General features: G+C 49.3%; 1 protein-coding gene across 4 annotated transcripts in view; it reads right to left on the minus strand.

Annotated features, from left to right (window-relative positions):
• CABP1 (calcium binding protein 1) overlaps positions 1-15,801 on the minus strand; it is a 35,386-nt gene extending 19,585 nt beyond the window's left edge. The window contains exons 1-2 of one of the 4 annotated variants that reach the window (XM_048514637.1): positions 15,150-15,277; positions 507-770 (exon numbers count right to left, since the gene is read on the minus strand). In XM_048514637.1, coding sequence (XP_048370594.1) covers positions 507-551 — 45 coding nt within the window. In that variant the 5' untranslated portion in view covers positions 552-770; positions 15,150-15,277. Of the gene's footprint in view, positions 1-506; positions 771-15,149 lie in introns of those variants that run through there. The other 3 variants (XM_048514636.1, XM_048514635.1, XM_048514638.1) reach the window with 3 other exon arrangements.
• Between the last annotated feature and the right edge of the window lie 3,611 nt (positions 15,802-19,412).

Consider the following 19,412-nt stretch of genomic DNA (forward strand, 5'->3'; position numbering starts at 1 on the left):
TTTGCCTTCACAGACAAATCAGTACTTCTGTACAAAATGTGGACATGTATATTTTTTACAAAGGGGAACACTGACATCTTCATAATAAACAACAGAGGGCAAAGTCTACCAGGTTTTCGATGGGGCACTGACACGAACGAGAGCTGCATCATGTTGTGTTTCATTTCAATGGAGTTCTCGCAGGAGAACTTCTCAAAAGGTTTGGTGCCCCACACCTTGCAGACATATGCACACGACTACACAGCCCCACAGACGACACAAAATTGCACATGGAAAGAGCCGTGTCTGCATGCATGCAGTTGTTAGGGTCTCTGAATTTTTTTAGTACAGTGCACCTTTGGCAGGCCAATCTTATCTTATAAAGAAAGGAACCCACATAGGGAGTTTGGCTGACACATCTCCACTTTCCTCCCCCCAATCCCTCCCTGCCACTTCATCCACATCATCACTCATCCCAAAAGATGCTAACTCAAGACATGTATGACACGTCCAGCCAGGGAACATACCTTTTTCGAGAGGTTTCTCAGTGGAGACTTCACACAGTTGCCCATAATATGTTGAAGCTGCCTTGCCAGTAGACTCGGTTATAAAGGAAACTGGGTAATTGATTCCATTAAAGGCAGTCTTTAGGAGCAAAGCGAGACACAGGCAGTCAAATCCAAATAAGAATTGGCTGCTACTGGTGGAACTTCCCTCTTCAGAGAGCTCTCTCTTTCTCTCTTTCTCCCTCTCTCTCTTTGTTTGGGTTTTTTAAACTTTATGGTCACTTTCTTGAAGAGATGAAGCGGGAAGGGAAGGGAGGGGAGAGAAACAGAGAGAGGGAGGGACAGAGAAAGGAAGAGAAAGGACAGAGAGGGAGGTGGGTGTATAATCTACATCAGATTTAAATTCAGATCCCTCCCACCACTCTCAATACACAGGGAACTGCTTTGACTCTCCAAAGATAACCAAGCCAAGGAAAATTAAGAGCAGAGAGGTACCACAAGAAGTTACTTTTTATATATAGGCTAGGAAATCCTGCTATTTTGGGCCCACTTTGTCTCTGAAATAATTCTACTTCTGAATCTCCTGAAATGTGGAGTGCTTTTATTACCAACTTGGTTAGCTGGTGGAAAGCAATCCTCTTAGGAAATGACTGCAGCATTAGAAGACACACTTGGGCCCCCTCTGCACATGCCTATGCTGTGCTGAAGAGGCCTTGGAATCGAGTTCACATCTGGTTTAAAAACAGCGCAAAATTGCTGCCTGGCTCTTCTTTCCTCAGCCTATAAAGGGCAGAGAATCCAACGGCAAGTGCGAATCCTCCCAGCTTTTGTGTGTGTAATGTTTAAGGTACAGAGAAATCAGGGTTTTAAAATTGTGTGTAAAAACTTTGATTCGTTTAATTGTGGCATTTACAGCTTTAATTGCTAATGACGAAGATCAGAGTTAAGGGTTCATGGTCTGGTGAATTGTGTTAAATGCGGGGGGGGGGGGGGGGGGAAAGAGAAAATCTTAAAGCCTTACCTTCGACTACTAGCAGTGAGTGGCAACTTTTGTCTATGAAATGGCAGTTTACCTCACATTTTCTTTAGTATCTGAAAATGACACCTCTACTGCTGTCTGGAGGCTACATAGATTGATTTGGATTCAATTAATCCATTACTTGGTGAAAGACAGTGAACTCAACTAGTGGCTTCAGTTTTTAGGGAGCCCTCTTCTCCTCTCACTTGTTTATAAACTAAGCCAGTGTTTCCCAACCTTTTCGAGGTCAGGGTACCCTTGACCTCACTCTTCATATCTCACGGTACCCCTGCCGCCACCCTTCCCCTCCCATTGCCCCTGCTTGCCACCCCCCTTCCCCTCCCAGGGTGAAGGGAAGCACTGGGGGTGGTGCTGGCTGCTGACCTTGTGGCAGGCCCTGCCCCATGGGCCAGCTCCATGTCCATGCTGGCGCCAGTGGGAGACACCACAAAATTAGGGGGGGGGGGCGGTAGTGTTGCTGCGGTACTCCTGGGACATGCTCACGGCACCCCAGGGTACCACGGTATCCTGGTTGAGAATGGCTGAACTAAGCATTACACCTTCAGGAGGCCCTGGCCCATAACTGTCGGGCCACACCATTGCTCTGCATAAACTCAGTGTGTGTAGTACCACACATCAAGTTATGATTACTGTTGTTGAATAGAACCATCTTGTCATTCTCTACAGAAACTCCCAGGAGATTGCAACAAGCCAGTCAGAATATTAACATTGGCACAATATATACAGTAAAATAAAGAGAAGACACAGCAACAACCAGCAGTCAAAGCTGCCATGAAATCACTTTCAGCATCAGCAAAGCAAAATTAAGGGGGGTGAGGAGAGTTTCATTCCACATTTGTGGCCACAAGACAGGGGGACAAGAAGGCCAGTTGACACTGAGGGATGGAGATGCACAGAGAAGGACCTTCAAAGATGATCTCAGGGAGGGTAACAGCTGAGTACAGAAGTGATTGGTCTTACCTCTCCCGTGGAACTTGCCCCTGCAACCATGCACAGTGGTGGCTCGACTGCTGTTAGAAATCTTTTCCATTGAGTTCCCCAAACACTACTTGCAAAGCGGTGAACTGAATGTTCTTTGATCAGTTGACAGCTTTATGTTCAACAAAAGTCATTTTTGCTGACATTGGGAGACTCTGAGTTCCATGAGGTACTCATCTCAACAAAGAGGGACCCTTGCCACAGTGGGGTGGCTTCAGATTTGATAGGAACAATGATCTAAATTTAAGTTTTATCGCTGATAACAACTATCTTGCTTAGGGCAGATCAACTCAACACACCCATGTTGGGCTTATACCAATTTGCAGCGTGGCATCGTAGTAACTCCAGGCAGCCATTTCCAAACACAGCTCAATCTCATCAAAACAGATAACTGGACAAAAAAGCAGATCGGGCATCTGGACAGGCAAGGCTCCAAGGAGTGGACAATGATGGGGAGTCAGAAAGCCACCAGCCTGGAGACTAACTGGTGACTTATACCTTGAAACATGTCTTCTCAATTGCCAGCAGAAAGCTAGCAGTTAGCAAAAGGAGGGTGAGACTGAGGCCTTAAAGCAGCCCAAAGGACCAAGCCAAAGGGCTTGATTCTGACAGGACATCTTGCACGAGACTTCAGGCTTTCTTTCTGCTCTTAGCAATGTGGTTCACCAGGCTGAAACTCTATCACATTCGCTGAATATTTGAGACTGCCTGATAGAGTCGAATCATCTAGTTGATACTGTCTATTCTGAATGGCAGCAGTTCTCTGATTATCCCGGCAGAAACAGAGATCCTTTTAACTGGACATACCACGAGTTGCACCTAGAATCTCCTGTATGCAAACCATGTAATTTAGCACTGAGCTATCGCTGAGTAACTGAATATATGATACTGTCTAATGCTTAGTTAGCCATTGGCCCAATAAACATTGTCTACTGCAAGTCGTTTTTTCAGCCTCTTGGGGCTCAAGACCAATCTTTAATGCCCATACGTAATACAAGCCCCATTTTTAATCCAATATTTTATTTTTGCACCTCTTCTGCCTTTTTCATCTCCTCTCACTGATCTCCTTTCACTGCTATCTCCTCTCACTGACGTGATCCTCCTTTGGTCAGTTTACAACTCAATAATCAGTCACAGCAGGCCAGATAAGACCAATGGAGGGGGCAGAGTTAAACTCCAGTTTCAAAATGGCATGAGTCAGCTCACTTTTGTGTGCTGTGATGCTACCTTTTGCTTGCAAATCAGGAATAGGATATTCACTCAGAGCAGGCTTACACAGTAGAGATGGATGCATTCAAAACGCCATACATTTATTAGCAAGGAGATACTAGGATGGGGAACACAAGCTTCACAACAGGGAGCTTATATAGTCCACAATTTCAGCCAACAAATGGAACCAGCTTAGCAGGGACTCAGGAGACCAACCCGATACACACAAACATCAGAGGGGCGAAACAGGCCATTCCACTGTAATGCATACAATCCATACACGACATGTGCCATTCCTCAATCCATTTAGCCCTTTAAAGGTTCCCCCCACCTTTTCTGCTGAACTGTACTACAGCTCAGCAGAGAAAGGGAAATGGGGCGGGGGGGAGGAGGCTTCCAGGTAGTTGGGAACCCCCAGCACTATCGACTACTTCTGCACATTTGTGCAGATGCAACATAAAATGCTGGAGCCGTGAGGGTAGATGCTGTTCCTTCCCACCCCTGCATTGTTTGCTGGTACTGCTGTGATATAAATGGGTTTTCACTCCTCTGTCTGGAAGCAGCCTCTGTTCCCTGTCAGTTCACTGCAGTTGCATTGGAGGAGAGAAATCACTACCAAACAGGTACTGAAAAAAGATGAGGAAAAAAACACAAAAGAACAGAAAATGCTGGACTTCATCGAGTTGACATCAGCATCTATTGAATCCTCCATAAAAACAGAGTGAACAAGTGATGCCTCTTCCCAATTAAACTGCTTGAATGGAAGAACCCTGTTTTACAGAAGTGATTTGCTGTCCTCTGCAAACAGCAATAAGAAACTAGGCCTGCAAGAAAAGAGAGAGAAAGAGACATGGAAACATATCACCAGGCAACATAGATCTCTCAGATCTGGAATGGCCAGTACTGAGCCACGGATCTGACTGAGTTCTTTATGTGAATTCTTGCTCACAAGGACAGCAGAGGAAGAGGATGACCTGGCAGCACATAAAGGAAGGAGACTTTCAGATTTCAGTCTTGCTATAACAAATGCAATGATGCACAAGTGGTTTTCAATAGGGAGCAAACTTAAAGACCTAACCTTGCAAGCTTAAGAGTAGCTACAAATAGTGGCTTAGAATCTAAAATGATTAAAATCTTCCCAACTATCAGGACACTCAAGGAGAATTCCTCTCTGCCTGTGTCTTTGACAGACTGTTTCCCAGGCCTGAAATCACTTGGAAGAAGAGCTTCCTCCCATGCATAGCTTCTTTCACCACGCCTGCACAAAATGTGACCCAGCAAACCAAACCATCCCCCCATAAACACACATCCAATGTAGGGTCTCATTTACAAATTCCTCCTCATGTCCCAATCAGGCAGCAAAAGCAGATGGACCCTTGAGACTGACAAGTGACATTTGACATGCTGGGTCACAAGTTCAGCGGGCCTGTCGTATTGCAGATTGCATCATGATGGAGCAGAGACTGGAGGTTACAGGGCAACACTGAGAGCTTCATTGGTGAGCAGAAAGATGCAAAGTGACAGGTGAGAAGGACTAGAAGAGGAGGAGAAAGTCGAGTGTCTCATGCAGAAGCAGGTGATCTGAGGTAGCGGTAAAGGGCATCATCTTGTTGCATCAAAAACAGTCTTTTTTGGTGGGGGGGGGGGCATGCCTACATCTATACCAAGGCTTTTTCCATGTGGAGATTTTCCCCTGGGTGGAGCACAGCACGCCACCACTCTGTTCAGGAGCTTCCACATGATGTGGCCCAAGATCAGCATGACATTCATCAAGCATCTATGGTGTGTATATATTATTTATTTATCTTCACATTTATTGCCCACCCCTCACCAAAGTCCTTAATCCAGTTACACACTGGTTTAATAGGAATTCTCTCTTGCAGAGAATTCTAGGAGATGTAGTTTGTGCAGGAGAGGCATGCTCAGGCTCTCTAACAGAGAACTTCATGTTATATTAACAACAACAATAATATTATGTATTTACTTATAATTTATTTCTAGGCCGCCCTTCCCCTTGACAGGCTCAGGTGGCTTACAACAACAATTTATGGATTAAAATATACAACTGTACATTATAAGGTGCCATAAAATCTTGTATCAAGAGGAATGAATTAAAGAAAGGGAGAAGAAAAGGGAAAAGGGAAAAGAAAAGGGAAGGGAAGGGGGAAGAGAAGGGAAGGGAGGCCAGCCCAGCTATGATGAAATGCCATTGCTGCCCTCAACTGTAGCCCTGGTTCAACAGCTTTGTCTTGCAGGCCCTGTGGAATTGCGATAGGTCCCATAGGGCCTGGGCCTTATTTAACAGAATGTTCCACCAGGCCAGAGCCAAGGCAGAAAAGGCCCTGGCCATGGTTGAGGACAGTCAGATATCTTTCAGGTTGGGAATGAACCACAGAGTGAAATGCTCTCTTGGGGGCGTACTTGGAGAGGTGGTCTCGCAGGTATGAAGGTCCCAGACTGCTCTGGGCTTTAAGGGTTAACACAAAACCTTGAACCTGACCTGGGACTCCACTGGTAACCAATGCAGCTGGAAGAGCACTGGTTGGATATGCACCTGCCACTGCATCCCAGTAAGGAGCTGTGCAGCTGCAGTTGGAGTTTCCGGATTAGTCTCAAGGGCAGCCCAACATAAAGCAAGTGACAATAGTCTCTACAATATGCTTATTAGAAGAGGCATGGGAAAAGAATTGCTGGGGGTTCCTTTCTGCACATATGTGAAAGGTCCAGGTAGACAGGGCCAGAGTCATTGTTCCTTCCCACATTCACTGCATAGGCATGAAAAGGACCATATTAGCAGTTCAGTCTTCCTGATTCTTTCATGATCCATTACTGGAGCAGCATTGTAGAGGGGAAGATCTCCAGAGACACTGCTGCTAAGATGGATTTGACTCAATGAGTGCATCCTTCAATAATCTCCTGCAATTGCTTAAACTCAGAAGTCAAACACAAAGAGGAGAGGATATCTCTAGGACAGTTGGTTTTTAGTTGAAAGACAAAATTTAAGCTTAAATAAAGTGTATCCGATATTTACAACACCATCATGAGTGGTGAGAAATTGCTATGAATTCTCAGTTATGAATGGTCAGAAATCATACTAAGAGAACCTTGCTGTTCTTGAGGTAGCAAAGCATATGACAGCTAGTTTGCCAAAAGTCCCAAGCAGCTATAAGAATGTGATATTATTGTTTACAAAATGGATTCTGCTTTGACCGGTTGTTTGGTTACTTGCCCGTCCTGCCCCCAACCTCAAATACTACAGTATTAGTATTACAAATACTGGTAAATTCTCTAGGACTCTGTTCTCACAAGGATGATTCTTGGAACTTCCGATCACTTAGGACTGTAGAAATAATATAGTGCAGCTCCAGTGGACAGAGAAGAAGTATGTGTCACTCTTGTTTCTTCAGTCTGCCCTTCCCTCAATGTTTAAATTGCTTTGATGAGACAAGAGGTGACCTATTCAATATGGAAATTTGCTGTGACATTGAACAGCTAAAATACATTCTTGAGAAGGTCAACATTGTTCAGCGCATGCTCAGGTGCTCCCTGGTCGTTTTGTTCAGTTTCCCCATCTTCCTCCTTTTCTCTAGCCATGCATGGCACAGTTGATTTGCAGAAGACAGTCAACATGAAGGCCGATGGCAGCGGAAGCTGTTTTTAGCTGGCAATCTAAGATTCTGGGCACTTTCTAGTTATAGTGATTTATTTAGAGAAACTGTGTATTGCCTTTCCATGAATGCCCCAGTTGGTTCACAAATGATAAAAATAAATAAATAACAGTTATGTATTTTTATCATTTTATAATCCCCTCCCCCAGATTCAAACTAATCAATGAACATGCAACTTTTAAACTCAGATATAATCAAATTATCTCAAAAAGCCTTTGGGAATTGTCTGTCAAGATCCTGGGGAAATCTTCAGTTGACTACATTGATGAGCTTGTTTCACTCAGCTAATTTCTTGCCTTTCAATTAGCTCTGTCAGTCGTCTCCTCTTGCCTGCTTTGTGCAAACTTCCCCTCAGCAAATTGGCTGTTCTGCTGCCCCACAAGTAGGCGAGATAACTGATAACTGATTAATATATTATGGTATATTCTGGTGACTACCAGCAGAGGGCAACTTAGTGACATCAAAAGAGCCCTGCAGAGAGCCAGAAGCAGAGCTGAGGTGTGAGGCAGGCAATTGATTTTCAGAGAAATTTCAGTCCACTGTAGCCAAAGTGACAAAGAATCTTGAAGCACCTCAAAAACCACTGCATTTATTGTGGCAGAAGTTTTCCTGAGGCAGATCCTGCTTTGTCAGATGCCTTTGCCAGCACATGAAATGTTACTCTGAAACCCATTTATGCGTCTAAGTGGGCTCTAGCTTTCCAACGTCCCTGCCACAATAAATGTGTTAGTCTTTAAGGTACTACAAGACTCTTTGTGCTTTTCAGGGCGATCAAAGTGATAATGCAAATAGTATCATTACCCTGGATCAACTGCTGTTCTCTTCTATCCCATTCTAATCTCCCGTCAGGCTTTTAATTTATGCCAATGGTGTAAACAGAAATTGTGTGGAGATGAGTGAACATGCTATTGGAAAGACAGTGCTTTTCTCTGACACAACTCACAGCACTCTGGAGGCGAAAGGGGGGGAACCGTAGGGACTAGCAGTCTGCTTGCTTTTGACAATCAAAATGAAGATGATTTCGCTGCTCAGGAGCATTTTTTGTGATTTTTCCGTTCATGAACACACACACACACACACACACACACACACACAGAGATATCAACATGCAGTAAACACTGCAGCTGCATCCTTCTTTTAAGAAGTGACTAGAAATAGTTTGCTACAGGTAGACTAATTTGCCAGAGACAGCCAGAGCCAGAGACAGCCAGAGACAGCATCATAGGATTGAGGTACAAACCTTCTTTTCACAAGAACATGTTTTCACAATCCCCAGTATTCCACCAGGGGTCCCCGTAGGTCAGATGTGTTTTGACTACCAACCCCACCCCCCCCCCCCCCCGCCTCCTCCAAACAACCTTGCTTGATGGACCGGCGCCGTTGAGAAGAGCGCCTGGGATGCTGCGCGCTGAGGGGCGCAACAGCAGCAGCTTCGGGGCAGCTGCACTGTCGCCGCCCCTCTCAGTGGGGAGTGCCGAGGGACCCCGCGCTACTCTCCTCGAGTAGCGTGGGGCTTAAGGGAAGTGGGGAAAGGCCCTTAGTCTCCCAACAACTACCGCATTAGGCTACGAGAGAGTGACTGGCCCAAGTTCACTTAGTGAGCTTCCACAGTATAGCAAGGATTCAAACTTGGCTCTCAAAAATCCTAGTCCAGCATTCTAACCTCTTCGACCATTGGTTGTGGTGGGTTTTCCGGGCTGTGTGGCCGTGGTCTGGTAGATCTTGTTCCTAACGTTTCGCCTGCATCTGTGGCTGGCCTCTTCAGAGGTGTATCATGGAGAGAAGACAGACTTACAAATAGGATGTAGTATGGCCTGTACTTCTGCTCCAAATAGCATTTTACTTGGGTAGTCAAGGCAAGAAAGACATTGTGAGGCTCAAACTGGGGGTGCTGGCAGCAGATCCAATTCCCTTTCTCTGAACAACCGTGAAAGCTCTCCAGAAGAGGGAGCTGCTGGCCTGCTGTCTACTCCACTTCACCAGAACCATGATAGATGGTCAAAGGGTAGCGTTGCAGCTATCAGCTCAAAAGGGGTCAAGTAACCCAGAAGGCTTGCTCAGTGCTGCCAGCTGCCAGCTAAGGGAAGACCAGCTGCCGTCAAGGACCGAGGAAGACCCTACTTCCTTACTAATCTGCTTCTCCTCTGTTTAATGTGCTATTTAGTATTTTATTCTCATTTTGAAAATTATCGTTGTTAGCTGCTTTGAGAAGGTCTATAAAAAGCAGGCAATGCATTCTGCAAGTAAACCAATAAATGCACTGACAACTGTGGTCTGGCTTTCAGTTTGAGCACCTGAGGCCCCTTCGGCACAGGCAGAATAATGCATTTTCAATCCACGTTCAATGCACTTTGCAGCTGTGTTTTACCGTGCAAAATAGCCCAATCCACTTGCAAACGATTGTGAAAGTGGACTGAAAGTGCATTATTCTGCATGTGCGGAAGGGGCCTGAGTGTCAACTAATAACCCGACAGCATTGCCTAATAACCAAGCTGATGACAAACTACTCAGACTGCTTTCTGCATCTCACTCAGGTAGCAGAGGCTAATAACTGGCAGGGGAGGGAGTTTTGGTGCATGGGAGGCCTTTCCTCTTCATCCTATCCCCAACTAACATGAGACTTGATCCACCCAGAAGCTTTCTTCTTATACAGGCTCTACTGAAATTAACGGGAGCTGCAGAAGAACCTGCACAGGAGACCTTCCCTGTGGATTGAGATCAAGGCGTCAACTTCCCCGGCTGCCCCTGTGCCACCCTTGATTGCACTCAGACTCCTGTGCCTGAAGCACTTTCCTCACTAAGGCTCCAAGTAGCCAATGTACATCCTGAACACGATGGCATTTCATTCCCTTCCAGTGCAACAATTCTATAGTCAGTCTTCTGAAACGCCCTTTGCTTACGATAAGCAATTGCTCCACCAAATCAATGTCCTAACCTGTCATTAACCTATATCTGGACCACAGCTTACAATCATGCATGATGACAGCACATCTGCTTACCCATGATTCACGCTGCTGTGAAACCAAGCAAGCTGCACCAAGTTGACTTTGCCAAAAGGACCCAGAACTCAATTATTTAAACAGTTGCTGCCTTGCTATGATTTCTTGACCCAATTGTGCCTCTCTGAGCTCACGTACCTGTGCCATGCTTCTCCTCAGGTGAACTTGGCTGCTTGGGAAATCTCCTCTAGCCCCGGGATGCTATTTCCAGACTGGACACATCAGAAGAGCATTTTGTGGGAAGTAATTCCCAAAGCTTCTGCTCAGAGACCATAGTGGCAGAGCAGAACAGCTCATTTCTCTCCACAGCCTTTAGTCCATTGGGAGACTTTTTAAAAATCTACTTTGCCATCTGGCACTCAAATGGAACAGCTTCTGCAGTGAAGCTAGTCCTACAATCCTCATCATTAAGGTATTCTGGAGATGCTCAGTATTCCCCTTGACTCCCGCAAGCAAAGTTTTCCAGAATGACTTATGTCCAGGTTACGTTAACAGAAGATTTTAACCACTCTACTTCCTATTCCCAGCAATATTTATATCAAGTGGTGTCCATTCTGCACCCCCAGGATCATGTACTCCTTGTTTCTACAATATTTGTGGGTTCCTGAAACTATCCATTACCACTGCAATACTACATCTAGCAAAGCGTTTCTGCATCCCAGTGCAGCCCGCTCCGTTCAGGTGAGTGTGACAAACTCCTTTGAGGCTCCCCTGTGCTTTTAAGGAGTCCATTTTATTTGTATTCATGGGAAAGAGCTGCCAGCAACATTTATTCTACAACACAGTTCCAAGTGCATTTGCAGACTCCTCCACAAGTGAAACGGCTCCGAAATGTTGAAGAGCGTTTACTGTTCCTTGCAGTGGATGTATCTTTCAGTACATGCAAAATTTACCACCTTATGTTAGGGCCACTTCTCACACCTGCATCTGTGCCTGCATCTTTCCTTTGTGGGGGGGTCATGTATAACTGAATGTGTCAGACTTACAATGCAATCCTATATAGATTTATACCCTTCTAATTTCATTTAAGTCAGTGGATTTAAAAGAGTGTAACTCTACTTAGAATTGTACTGTTAGGCAACCTTTATGCCATTGGCCAAAGTAGGTGTAGCATTTAAGGACTGTTCACAAAAGTGATACATGAGGTGCTTCTGGAAAGTTCACAAGTAAGACAGAAAAGTCACAAGCATTCCATTCCTTGCCTTCCTTCATTCAGCAAGCAAAGTGTTACTGCCTCTGGACATGGAGGTTCTATTTAGCTGCCATCGCTAAAAGCCATCAACTGGTCTTGAAGGAATATATCTACCCTTTTTTTAAAAGCCCCAAAAGACCTGGTTGACATCTGCAGCAGGATGAGGTGGTAAAATGCAGAAGTGGCAGAAAGGAATGTATCACTTCAGGCTACAGATTTTGAGGGGGGAAGCCACATTTTTAATTGCTTTCCTGCAGTGAAAACAAAAACTCGCTGTGAACAGAAAACCAGCGGAGCAGGCAAAAGACTGAGCAAGGACCTTCTCTTCCTTGATGTGCTTGTTTTCTATTTCAATAGTCTCCCCCTATGTGCAGGAGACCATTCTAAAGTGCCACCTCCCCACCTGTAATTTGCAGTGGTACAGTCCACTCTAGTACCTCTTGTTTGAGTACACAGCCCAGGCTGGAGTCCAACTCGTCCTTGCAAACATATCATGGCAGAGCCTGTTGTGACTGTGAATCCTTTAAAGTGAAGGAGGAGAAAGAAATGCTGCCATCATCACCAGTCCAGCTATTTTTGGTTTCCAGTGATGGCTCATCCTGCAATACCTCTCTGCCTAGCAGAAGATCAAAATGGAATCTTGTTAAATTCCATTAGAAGAAGAAGAGTTGGATTTATATCCCCCTTTCTCTCCTGCAAGGAGACTCCAAGGGGTTAAACTCCTTCTCCTTCACCCCTCACAACAAACACCCTGTGAGGTAGGTGGGACTGAGAGAGCTCCGAAGAACTGTGACTAGTGCAAGGTCACCCAGCTGGCGTTTGTTGGAGTGCACAGGCTAATCTGAATTCCCCAGATAAGCCTCCACAGCTCAGGCAGCAGAGTGGGGAATCAAACCTGGTTCCTCCAGATTAGAGTGCACCTGCTCTTAACCACCATGCCACTGCTACCCCCAGGACTCATTCAAATGTCCATTTGGACAGCACCTGCTGCACAGTCACCGTGTCCATCACCACACTATAATCCTCATGGTCAAATGAAGATCAGAACCCTGTGCAATCAGAATCTGACAATTCATTAATTGCACCAAGCTGACTCACATTTCATTTGCATGCACGATGGGACAGATTCAAGGTGCTGACAGGACAAGCAAAGTCATATCCTTCCAAGTCCATTCAAACCAATGGGCTTAGCAGGGTCCAGCTCTGTCTAGGATGGCACTGCAAGAAGATATACCAGCGGCCTATGTGAAAAACATCCCCCCCCCCCCACAAAGGAAAGTATCCCATCACTTGGAGATTTCCTACCTTCTCCCCTAGATGATTCTGCTCAAGCCTGACGATCCCCTCTGATAAATGTATGTAGCCTCTGTGGCTCCCACAAGCCCCCACTGAATCTTAACTTTCAGTGACAACACGCTGCGTACCAAGTGTTGCACCAATGGAAAGTTGTGCGTGCCTTCATTAAGTTTTCAGAGCTCAACAAGGGGAGGGGGCCCTAACTGAAATCCACAAGTCCCACTCCCCGACTCCCTTTTAGCTCCTTCCACTAGACTTTAAAAGCCCCCCCCCCAAGTTCTGTTCCTACAAGGTGCTGGACAATTTATTCATGTTGAATGCATGCCATTATAGGCTAAGCAGAGAAGCGTTTCCCTGCGGCAATAATCCTCTTCTCTGTTGTTCTTTTGATACATGTTATAGGAGCTGGGGTCCTCTAAGGGATTTCCCAGAGTAAGGTTCCCTCACCAAAAACTCCCCCAGGGAAGGGGAGAAAGAGGGCAGGCGGCAGTGGTGCATGGCGGACTATCCCTTTCACTGAAGTCCCTTTAGCCAGCAAAGTCCCCTCACATCTCCACACTGGGAGGCAACCAACCTTCCAGCATCCCATTTAAAGCCAGCCAGTGTCCTTTGAACAGAAGGGGGTAAATCACGGTCCTTTTGGGAATCTTCTAAACCCCAGCTAAGGGCCCCCATTACAAGAAGTACCCTTCTCATGTGAACACTGGCCTTTCTGGAGACCTCACTTTTCCAACGCCCTATGCAGGCTACACAGAGAAAACCCCAAGCCAGCTATCTCTGGACAGACAACAGACAGTCCTTTCTCCTGGTTCTGGTGGGTTTTCAGGGCTGTGTGGACGTGGCCTGGTAGACCTCGTTCCTAACGTTTTGCCTGTATCTGTGGCTGGCATCTTCAGAGATGTATCACAGAGAGAAGCCTGTTACATACCGTGTCTGTTACACGGTAGGAACAAGATCCACCAGACCACGGCCACACAGCCCTGAAAACCCACCAGAACCAGTTGAATCCGGCCGTGAAAGCCTTCGACAATACATCGTTCCTACAGGAGCTTTGAAAAACCAGCCTCTCCTGGTGCCAGGAAGACCGCGCAACAGCCTGCTGCACCGAGCCCTGCTCAACAGTCTGAAGGCTGCGGAACTGGGTCAGAAGGATTCTGCTCCCACGCGCAGCCGCGCACACGCCAGCAGTCAGCCCGCGCTCTCCCTCCCGCAGCCCCCGCGACCACCACCACCAGGACTCGGCGCGGCACTGCGAAGAAGCGGGCCAGGAGCCCAAGGGAGCCCATCCGGCAGACACCGAAGTCTGCGGGCATCTCCTCCGGGGCTCTGTTTCTCCTCCAGCAGACCCGACAGTCAAAGTCACGGAAGAGGAGGGGGCGACTGCAGGCACAACAGCCCCGCGGGAAACTCTCCCCCGCGAGCCCCGCAGAAGCACATGGCGAGACCCCGGCGCTGGGGAATCCGGGTGGACTCGGCGCCCTGTTCACACAAGCATTCGTGGGTGTCTGCCTGTTTTGGGAAGCGCGACATCTGTTGCCCCGCCCCGAGATAGGAAGCCGACCCCCAAATTCTCACTGCCCCCTGGCCAGAGGCGCTTTCACCTCTGAGGTTCTGATCCCCGAGTGGGGCACAGGTGGGGGGGGGGGGCACAGGTGTGAATGTCCTTCCAGGGCTGGATGGATTAGAGTTGAAGCGCTGTTTCTTCAGTCCAGCGTTATAGGATGCCACTCAACACGTGTGTGTGTGGGTGGGTGGGTGGGAGGGAGGGAGGGGGTCCGAATCCCTCTCTTCGACTCCTGTTGCCTTTTCAGCTCCCCCCAACACGCTCTGGAGTGGGGTTCAACAGTCACCCGTCCTCTGAAAAGCACGTTTGTTCTCATTCCCCCCACCCCGAGCCTCAGGGCCGTCCTGGGCACCCAGGGACAGAAAACCCGCTCCGCGCCCCCTGAAGAGGGGTCGCCCTCTCGGCTCCCCGATCCTTCCTGCTGGTGGTGGAGCGGGGAGCTCCTTGCCCCAGGGAACTTCCCCAGGGAGTTTGCCCCGAGTCCCGCCTGCCCCACGCCCTCTGCCGCAGCCCTCCTGGACCAGGACCAGGACCCGCATCCCGCCACCCCCCCCCCCCCCCCGCTCGCCGCCTCCCCGCCGGTCCCCGCTCCCCGGCTGCTGCTCCTTCCACTTCTGCACTACCAGATCTCGCCGAAGTTTTCCGCCGGGCAGCCCGGAAGCAGCGCATTTCCATCCCGGAGTTTTCCAGCCCCCGTCGCCTGCCCTGCCCACCCTTACCTGGCCGAAAACCGAGCTGAGGATGGGGTGGAGCCGGTGGAAGAGCGGGTCGGCTTCCCCACGCCGGTGGCTGCTGCCGGGCTTGGCAGCGGGGCTCCTGTCGCCGCCCTTGGGGGACGCGCCGTCGGGGAGCTTGAGGGACTCTCTGCTGGACCTTCGGCTGGCGACCTGTCCGGACTCCCCCGCCGCCGCCGCCGCCTCTGCGGCCAGTCCAGCCCTCTCCGCCAGCGGCGACGCGTCCTGGCCGGGGCCGGGCTGCTGTCGGGCCGAGCGGGAGGGCCCCTTGCCGCCCCGCCGGGCCCCGTCTGGCGCCGCCTGCCTGGGGAACCCTCCGCTGTCTGCCGCGCAGCCCGGCTGGCACAGGGGCCTCCGGGAGCTGAGTTCGGGCGGGGCCGGCTCTGGGGGGCAGCCTCTCCCGTCCCGTCCGGGGCCCCGCTCGGCTCCGCGCCGCCCGCTGCCCGCCGCCCGCTGCTGCTGCTGCTGCTGGCCCAGGAGGCGGGAGTCGCTCCTGCTGCCGCCCTGCGCGCTCATGGTCGGCGCGGCCGCTCAGGCGAGCATCTCTTAAGGCCGGCGGAGGAGGGGGCGGAGGAGGAGGAGGAGGAGGGGGGGCGCCGCCGCGGGGAAGAAGGCAGTCCCAGAGGCGAGGAGGGGCGGCGGCGGCGGCGCTCCGGGCAGCTCCGCCGGGGAGCGCCTCGCCTTTCAGCACCGCGGCCCATGTGACAGCTCCCGGCCAGCCGCCTCGGCCCCTCCCCGGCAGCAGGGAAGCCCGCCGCCCTCGCAGCCCCGCCGCCAGCAGCCGCAGGGCCGCCCGGCTGCGGAGAGACTGCGGCGGGCCAGGCAGCAGCACACAGCCGCCCGCCCGCCCGCCCGCCCGCCCGCCGCCTCCTCCGGCACGCCGCGGCCGCTCCCAGCAAGCAGCAGCAGCAGCAGCAGCAGGCCTCCGCTCTCCTCCGCTCTGGGCGCCCGAGGAGCGGGGAGGTGAGTGCCCACTGAGACCGGCCCTGGGGACCCGCCAGTTAGGCCGCCCCCTCGGGCAGCAGCAGCCACCAGGCGGCCCCCCTCCCGCAACAAACTTCCTCGCCGCCCCCCTCCCCGCCGCAACACCCCCCCCCCTCATCGCAGCAGCCACCTGCTCCCCACCCTCACCTGTGGAGTCCGCCAGCTCAGCTCCCCCGCCGGGAGTGGCAGCAGATGGGGCCGAAGTCAGGCCATTGTGGTGGGGAAGGGGAGACGACGCGCCCGGGGACCGGGTGGTGGCCTCGTGGTCTGGAGGTGGCGGCAGACTCGGAAAGCCTGCGCATTTTGCCCGGCACGCGCGACCGGCTCCGAACCCTTTCACGCTCTCTGAGGGACACTACTCCGCCTCCCCGGCGGGAGCTCAGGGCGGTTGACAAAAGTAGGGGTGGATCTGGGAGGAGGAGAGGGGGAGGACGGGCAACACCAGCGGCCGATGTGCGGAAGTGTGTGCGGAAGACAGAGGGACACCTGTCCTCTGCAGCACGATCCATCTCGGGAGCTCCCGCACCAGAAGTGAAATGTGTCAGGCACTGGTGCAGCTCCTGTTCATTTTTAATTTGAACTGAGCACGGTTACTGCGTGGTGGACTGGACTCCCTGCTAATCCATCATTGGCATCATTGGATTTTTCACCACAGGCGCAGCGATATTGTGGGCCCCGTGTGGTTGGACAGCTCAGCCTGGGTATTTCCCATTAGCGACTATAACTGTAGACTCTTGGCTGAGCAAGCAGATCCATTATAAAGCCCAAGAAGCTGGCATGTGAATGCACGATCACTTAGCAGCTGAAGTTATGCAGTGTAATGAATCTTGGGTTAACCGACCCCCAGGAGTTGGAGAACTGGTGTTACAGTGTAATCAGATTCTCCCTAGTAAGAACAAGTAAGGAAAATGTCCACCTAGAAATGTGAGATCAGCCAACAAAGGTCACATGCCACCCTTCTCCTTCTCTCTCATGTTTCTCATTGGCCTATATGCAGGTTGATAGCTCACCTGGCTCAGTTTAGTTTTCATTTTATTCCATAGTTTTCAAATGTCTAGTTTTCATTTTATTCCATAGTAACTCAGTGGGTCAAACTAGGGGCAGACACTTCTTGGGAGGCACAGGGCAACTGAAGTCGGGGCCTGAAATTCCAGGAAGAGACAGGATCCTTTCTCTTCTCACCTGGTAAGACCTGAATGGATAGAGAGCCCCTGGATAAAAGACTTTATCTGGTTTCAGATAATGGGAAAAGAATGTTTGTGACTGCACCATCACTGTCCCATCATTCCTGTGCTATCCAGGAAGACAAGAGATCAGAAAGCAGCAGACACTCCTTGTTTCTAGCACTATATACTGCCTCAGACTATGGAGGTTTCATTTTATTATCATGATTAATAGCCATTAATGGGAGGAAAGGGAGCATGGTATATATAGCTTGATCTCATCATCAGATTTCAGAAGCTAAGCTGGATCAATACTTGGAAGAGAGACCTCCAAGAAGATAATGGCAAACCACCTCTGCTTCCCACTTGCCTTGAAAGCCCTTTGCTGGGGTCACTATAAATCAGCTGTGACTTGATGACACTTTACACACAATAGTCATTGGTCAGTATATTTACACACAATAGCCGTTGATTAGTATATCCTCCTGGATGATTTGTCTAATGATCCCTTTGAAGGCTTTCAAGGCTAGTGGCCATGGCTGCACATTAGCCTGTGAGTTTCAGCGAAGGCTGTTGTAGTCAACATCAAAATTAACTTGGAAAAGTTTATTTTTCATTATGCTCCTAGCTGATGCAACATTGAAGAAACCTTTCTAGCCAGAGTTTTCACTTGGTCCTGAACTGCTAAAAAGCCTGGAGCTCTCAACAGTATTTCTGAAAATTGTACAGGTGAGACTACCAGTCAGGGAGCACTGCAGGCTTGGAAGTAGCTGCCTTATTAATGGAAAGGAGATCACGGAGACATCATCTTTGTGTTGATGGAAACAGCAAGGGCTGGCATCCATTGGGTATCAGTGTTTCCTGGGAGTCAGGCTTCAGCAAGAAGGGCTGCAAACTTTAACTGGGTTAATTGGTACATTAATCAATTAAAGCTTTAACCAACTCAAGGTTTAGTTGATTATTTTTTTGCGGAGATCAATTTTAATCAGTGGACTACAAATTAAAAACACACTTTAACTTGCTAGACTTTTCCTAATCTGCAATGGGAAAATAAAAAATGTTTCATTATACTGAGGAATAGCCTTTGATTATTATGTGAAACATTTTACACATTGGCAGTACTAACCAGTTGGCACTAATAACCAGTTGTTGTTGATATGAACATATGTTTCATCAGTTAAAGGAATTATGGTTATTCAACTAAAGTTCCTTAATTGATTGATGGCTCCAGCTCCAGCCTCTTTTTGAAAATATACTGTAGCCTTCTTGTGAAGGGGATTTTTAAAAGATTTCTGAACTAGGTTTCTGAATTTTAAATAGCATCTAGAGGGGTGCCTTTACCAAGAATGGGAATAATTGCTTTTAAATCAATTCAAGATGAAGTGTTTTGCAGATTGCTTTTTCCTGACTGAAGGGAATGAGTTAGTTTTAAAACCAGAGGCGTTCCAGGGGTAAGTGGCGCCCAGAGACAAATTGTCTCCAGGACGCCCCCCCCAGCCTCTGCCCCCCACCCCTGCTCTGCCCTTGATGCCCCCAAGCCGCACCCCCCCCCCCCGGCCTCAGTGCTTATAAAAGAAGGTCTCTGAGGCCGGGACTGCAGTCTCTTCTGGCCTGCCTGGAGGGGAGGTCAGAAGAGACTGCAGGCTGCCTGCTGGGAGCCCAGCTGGCAGGGGGGGGGGAAGGGAGGGAGGGGGGAGTCCAGGGTGGGATTGAGGGCGCTTGGAGGCAGCAGGAAGTCCGACGGGTCGAGGCACACGAAAATGACGAGACAGCAGGACTTCCTGGTCACCCGGGGGGGGCTGATTTTGCGCCCCCCACGTGACCAGAAGAGTGGCGCCCGGGGACAAGGGGTACCCCTTGTCCCTAGGCAGATATGCCACTGTTTAAAACTGACCTACAAATAATAATGCTTTTGACTAGAACATGCAGAGCATCTCTTCCTCTTCAAATGTAAATGACAAAGTAATTTAACAACAAGTTGCAGATAGCTGCCGTGTGAAAAGAGAAAGGCATGCAAATCAAAGGCCCCTTCCGGACATGCAGAATAATGCACTTTCAATCCACTTTCAATGCACTTTGCAGCTGGATTTTACTGTGCGGA

This window comes from Sphaerodactylus townsendi, linkage group LG13 (assembly GCF_021028975.2).
Source record: "Sphaerodactylus townsendi isolate TG3544 linkage group LG13, MPM_Stown_v2.3, whole genome shotgun sequence".
In the NCBI taxonomy this organism is placed as follows: Eukaryota; Metazoa; Chordata; class Lepidosauria; order Squamata; family Sphaerodactylidae; genus Sphaerodactylus; species Sphaerodactylus townsendi.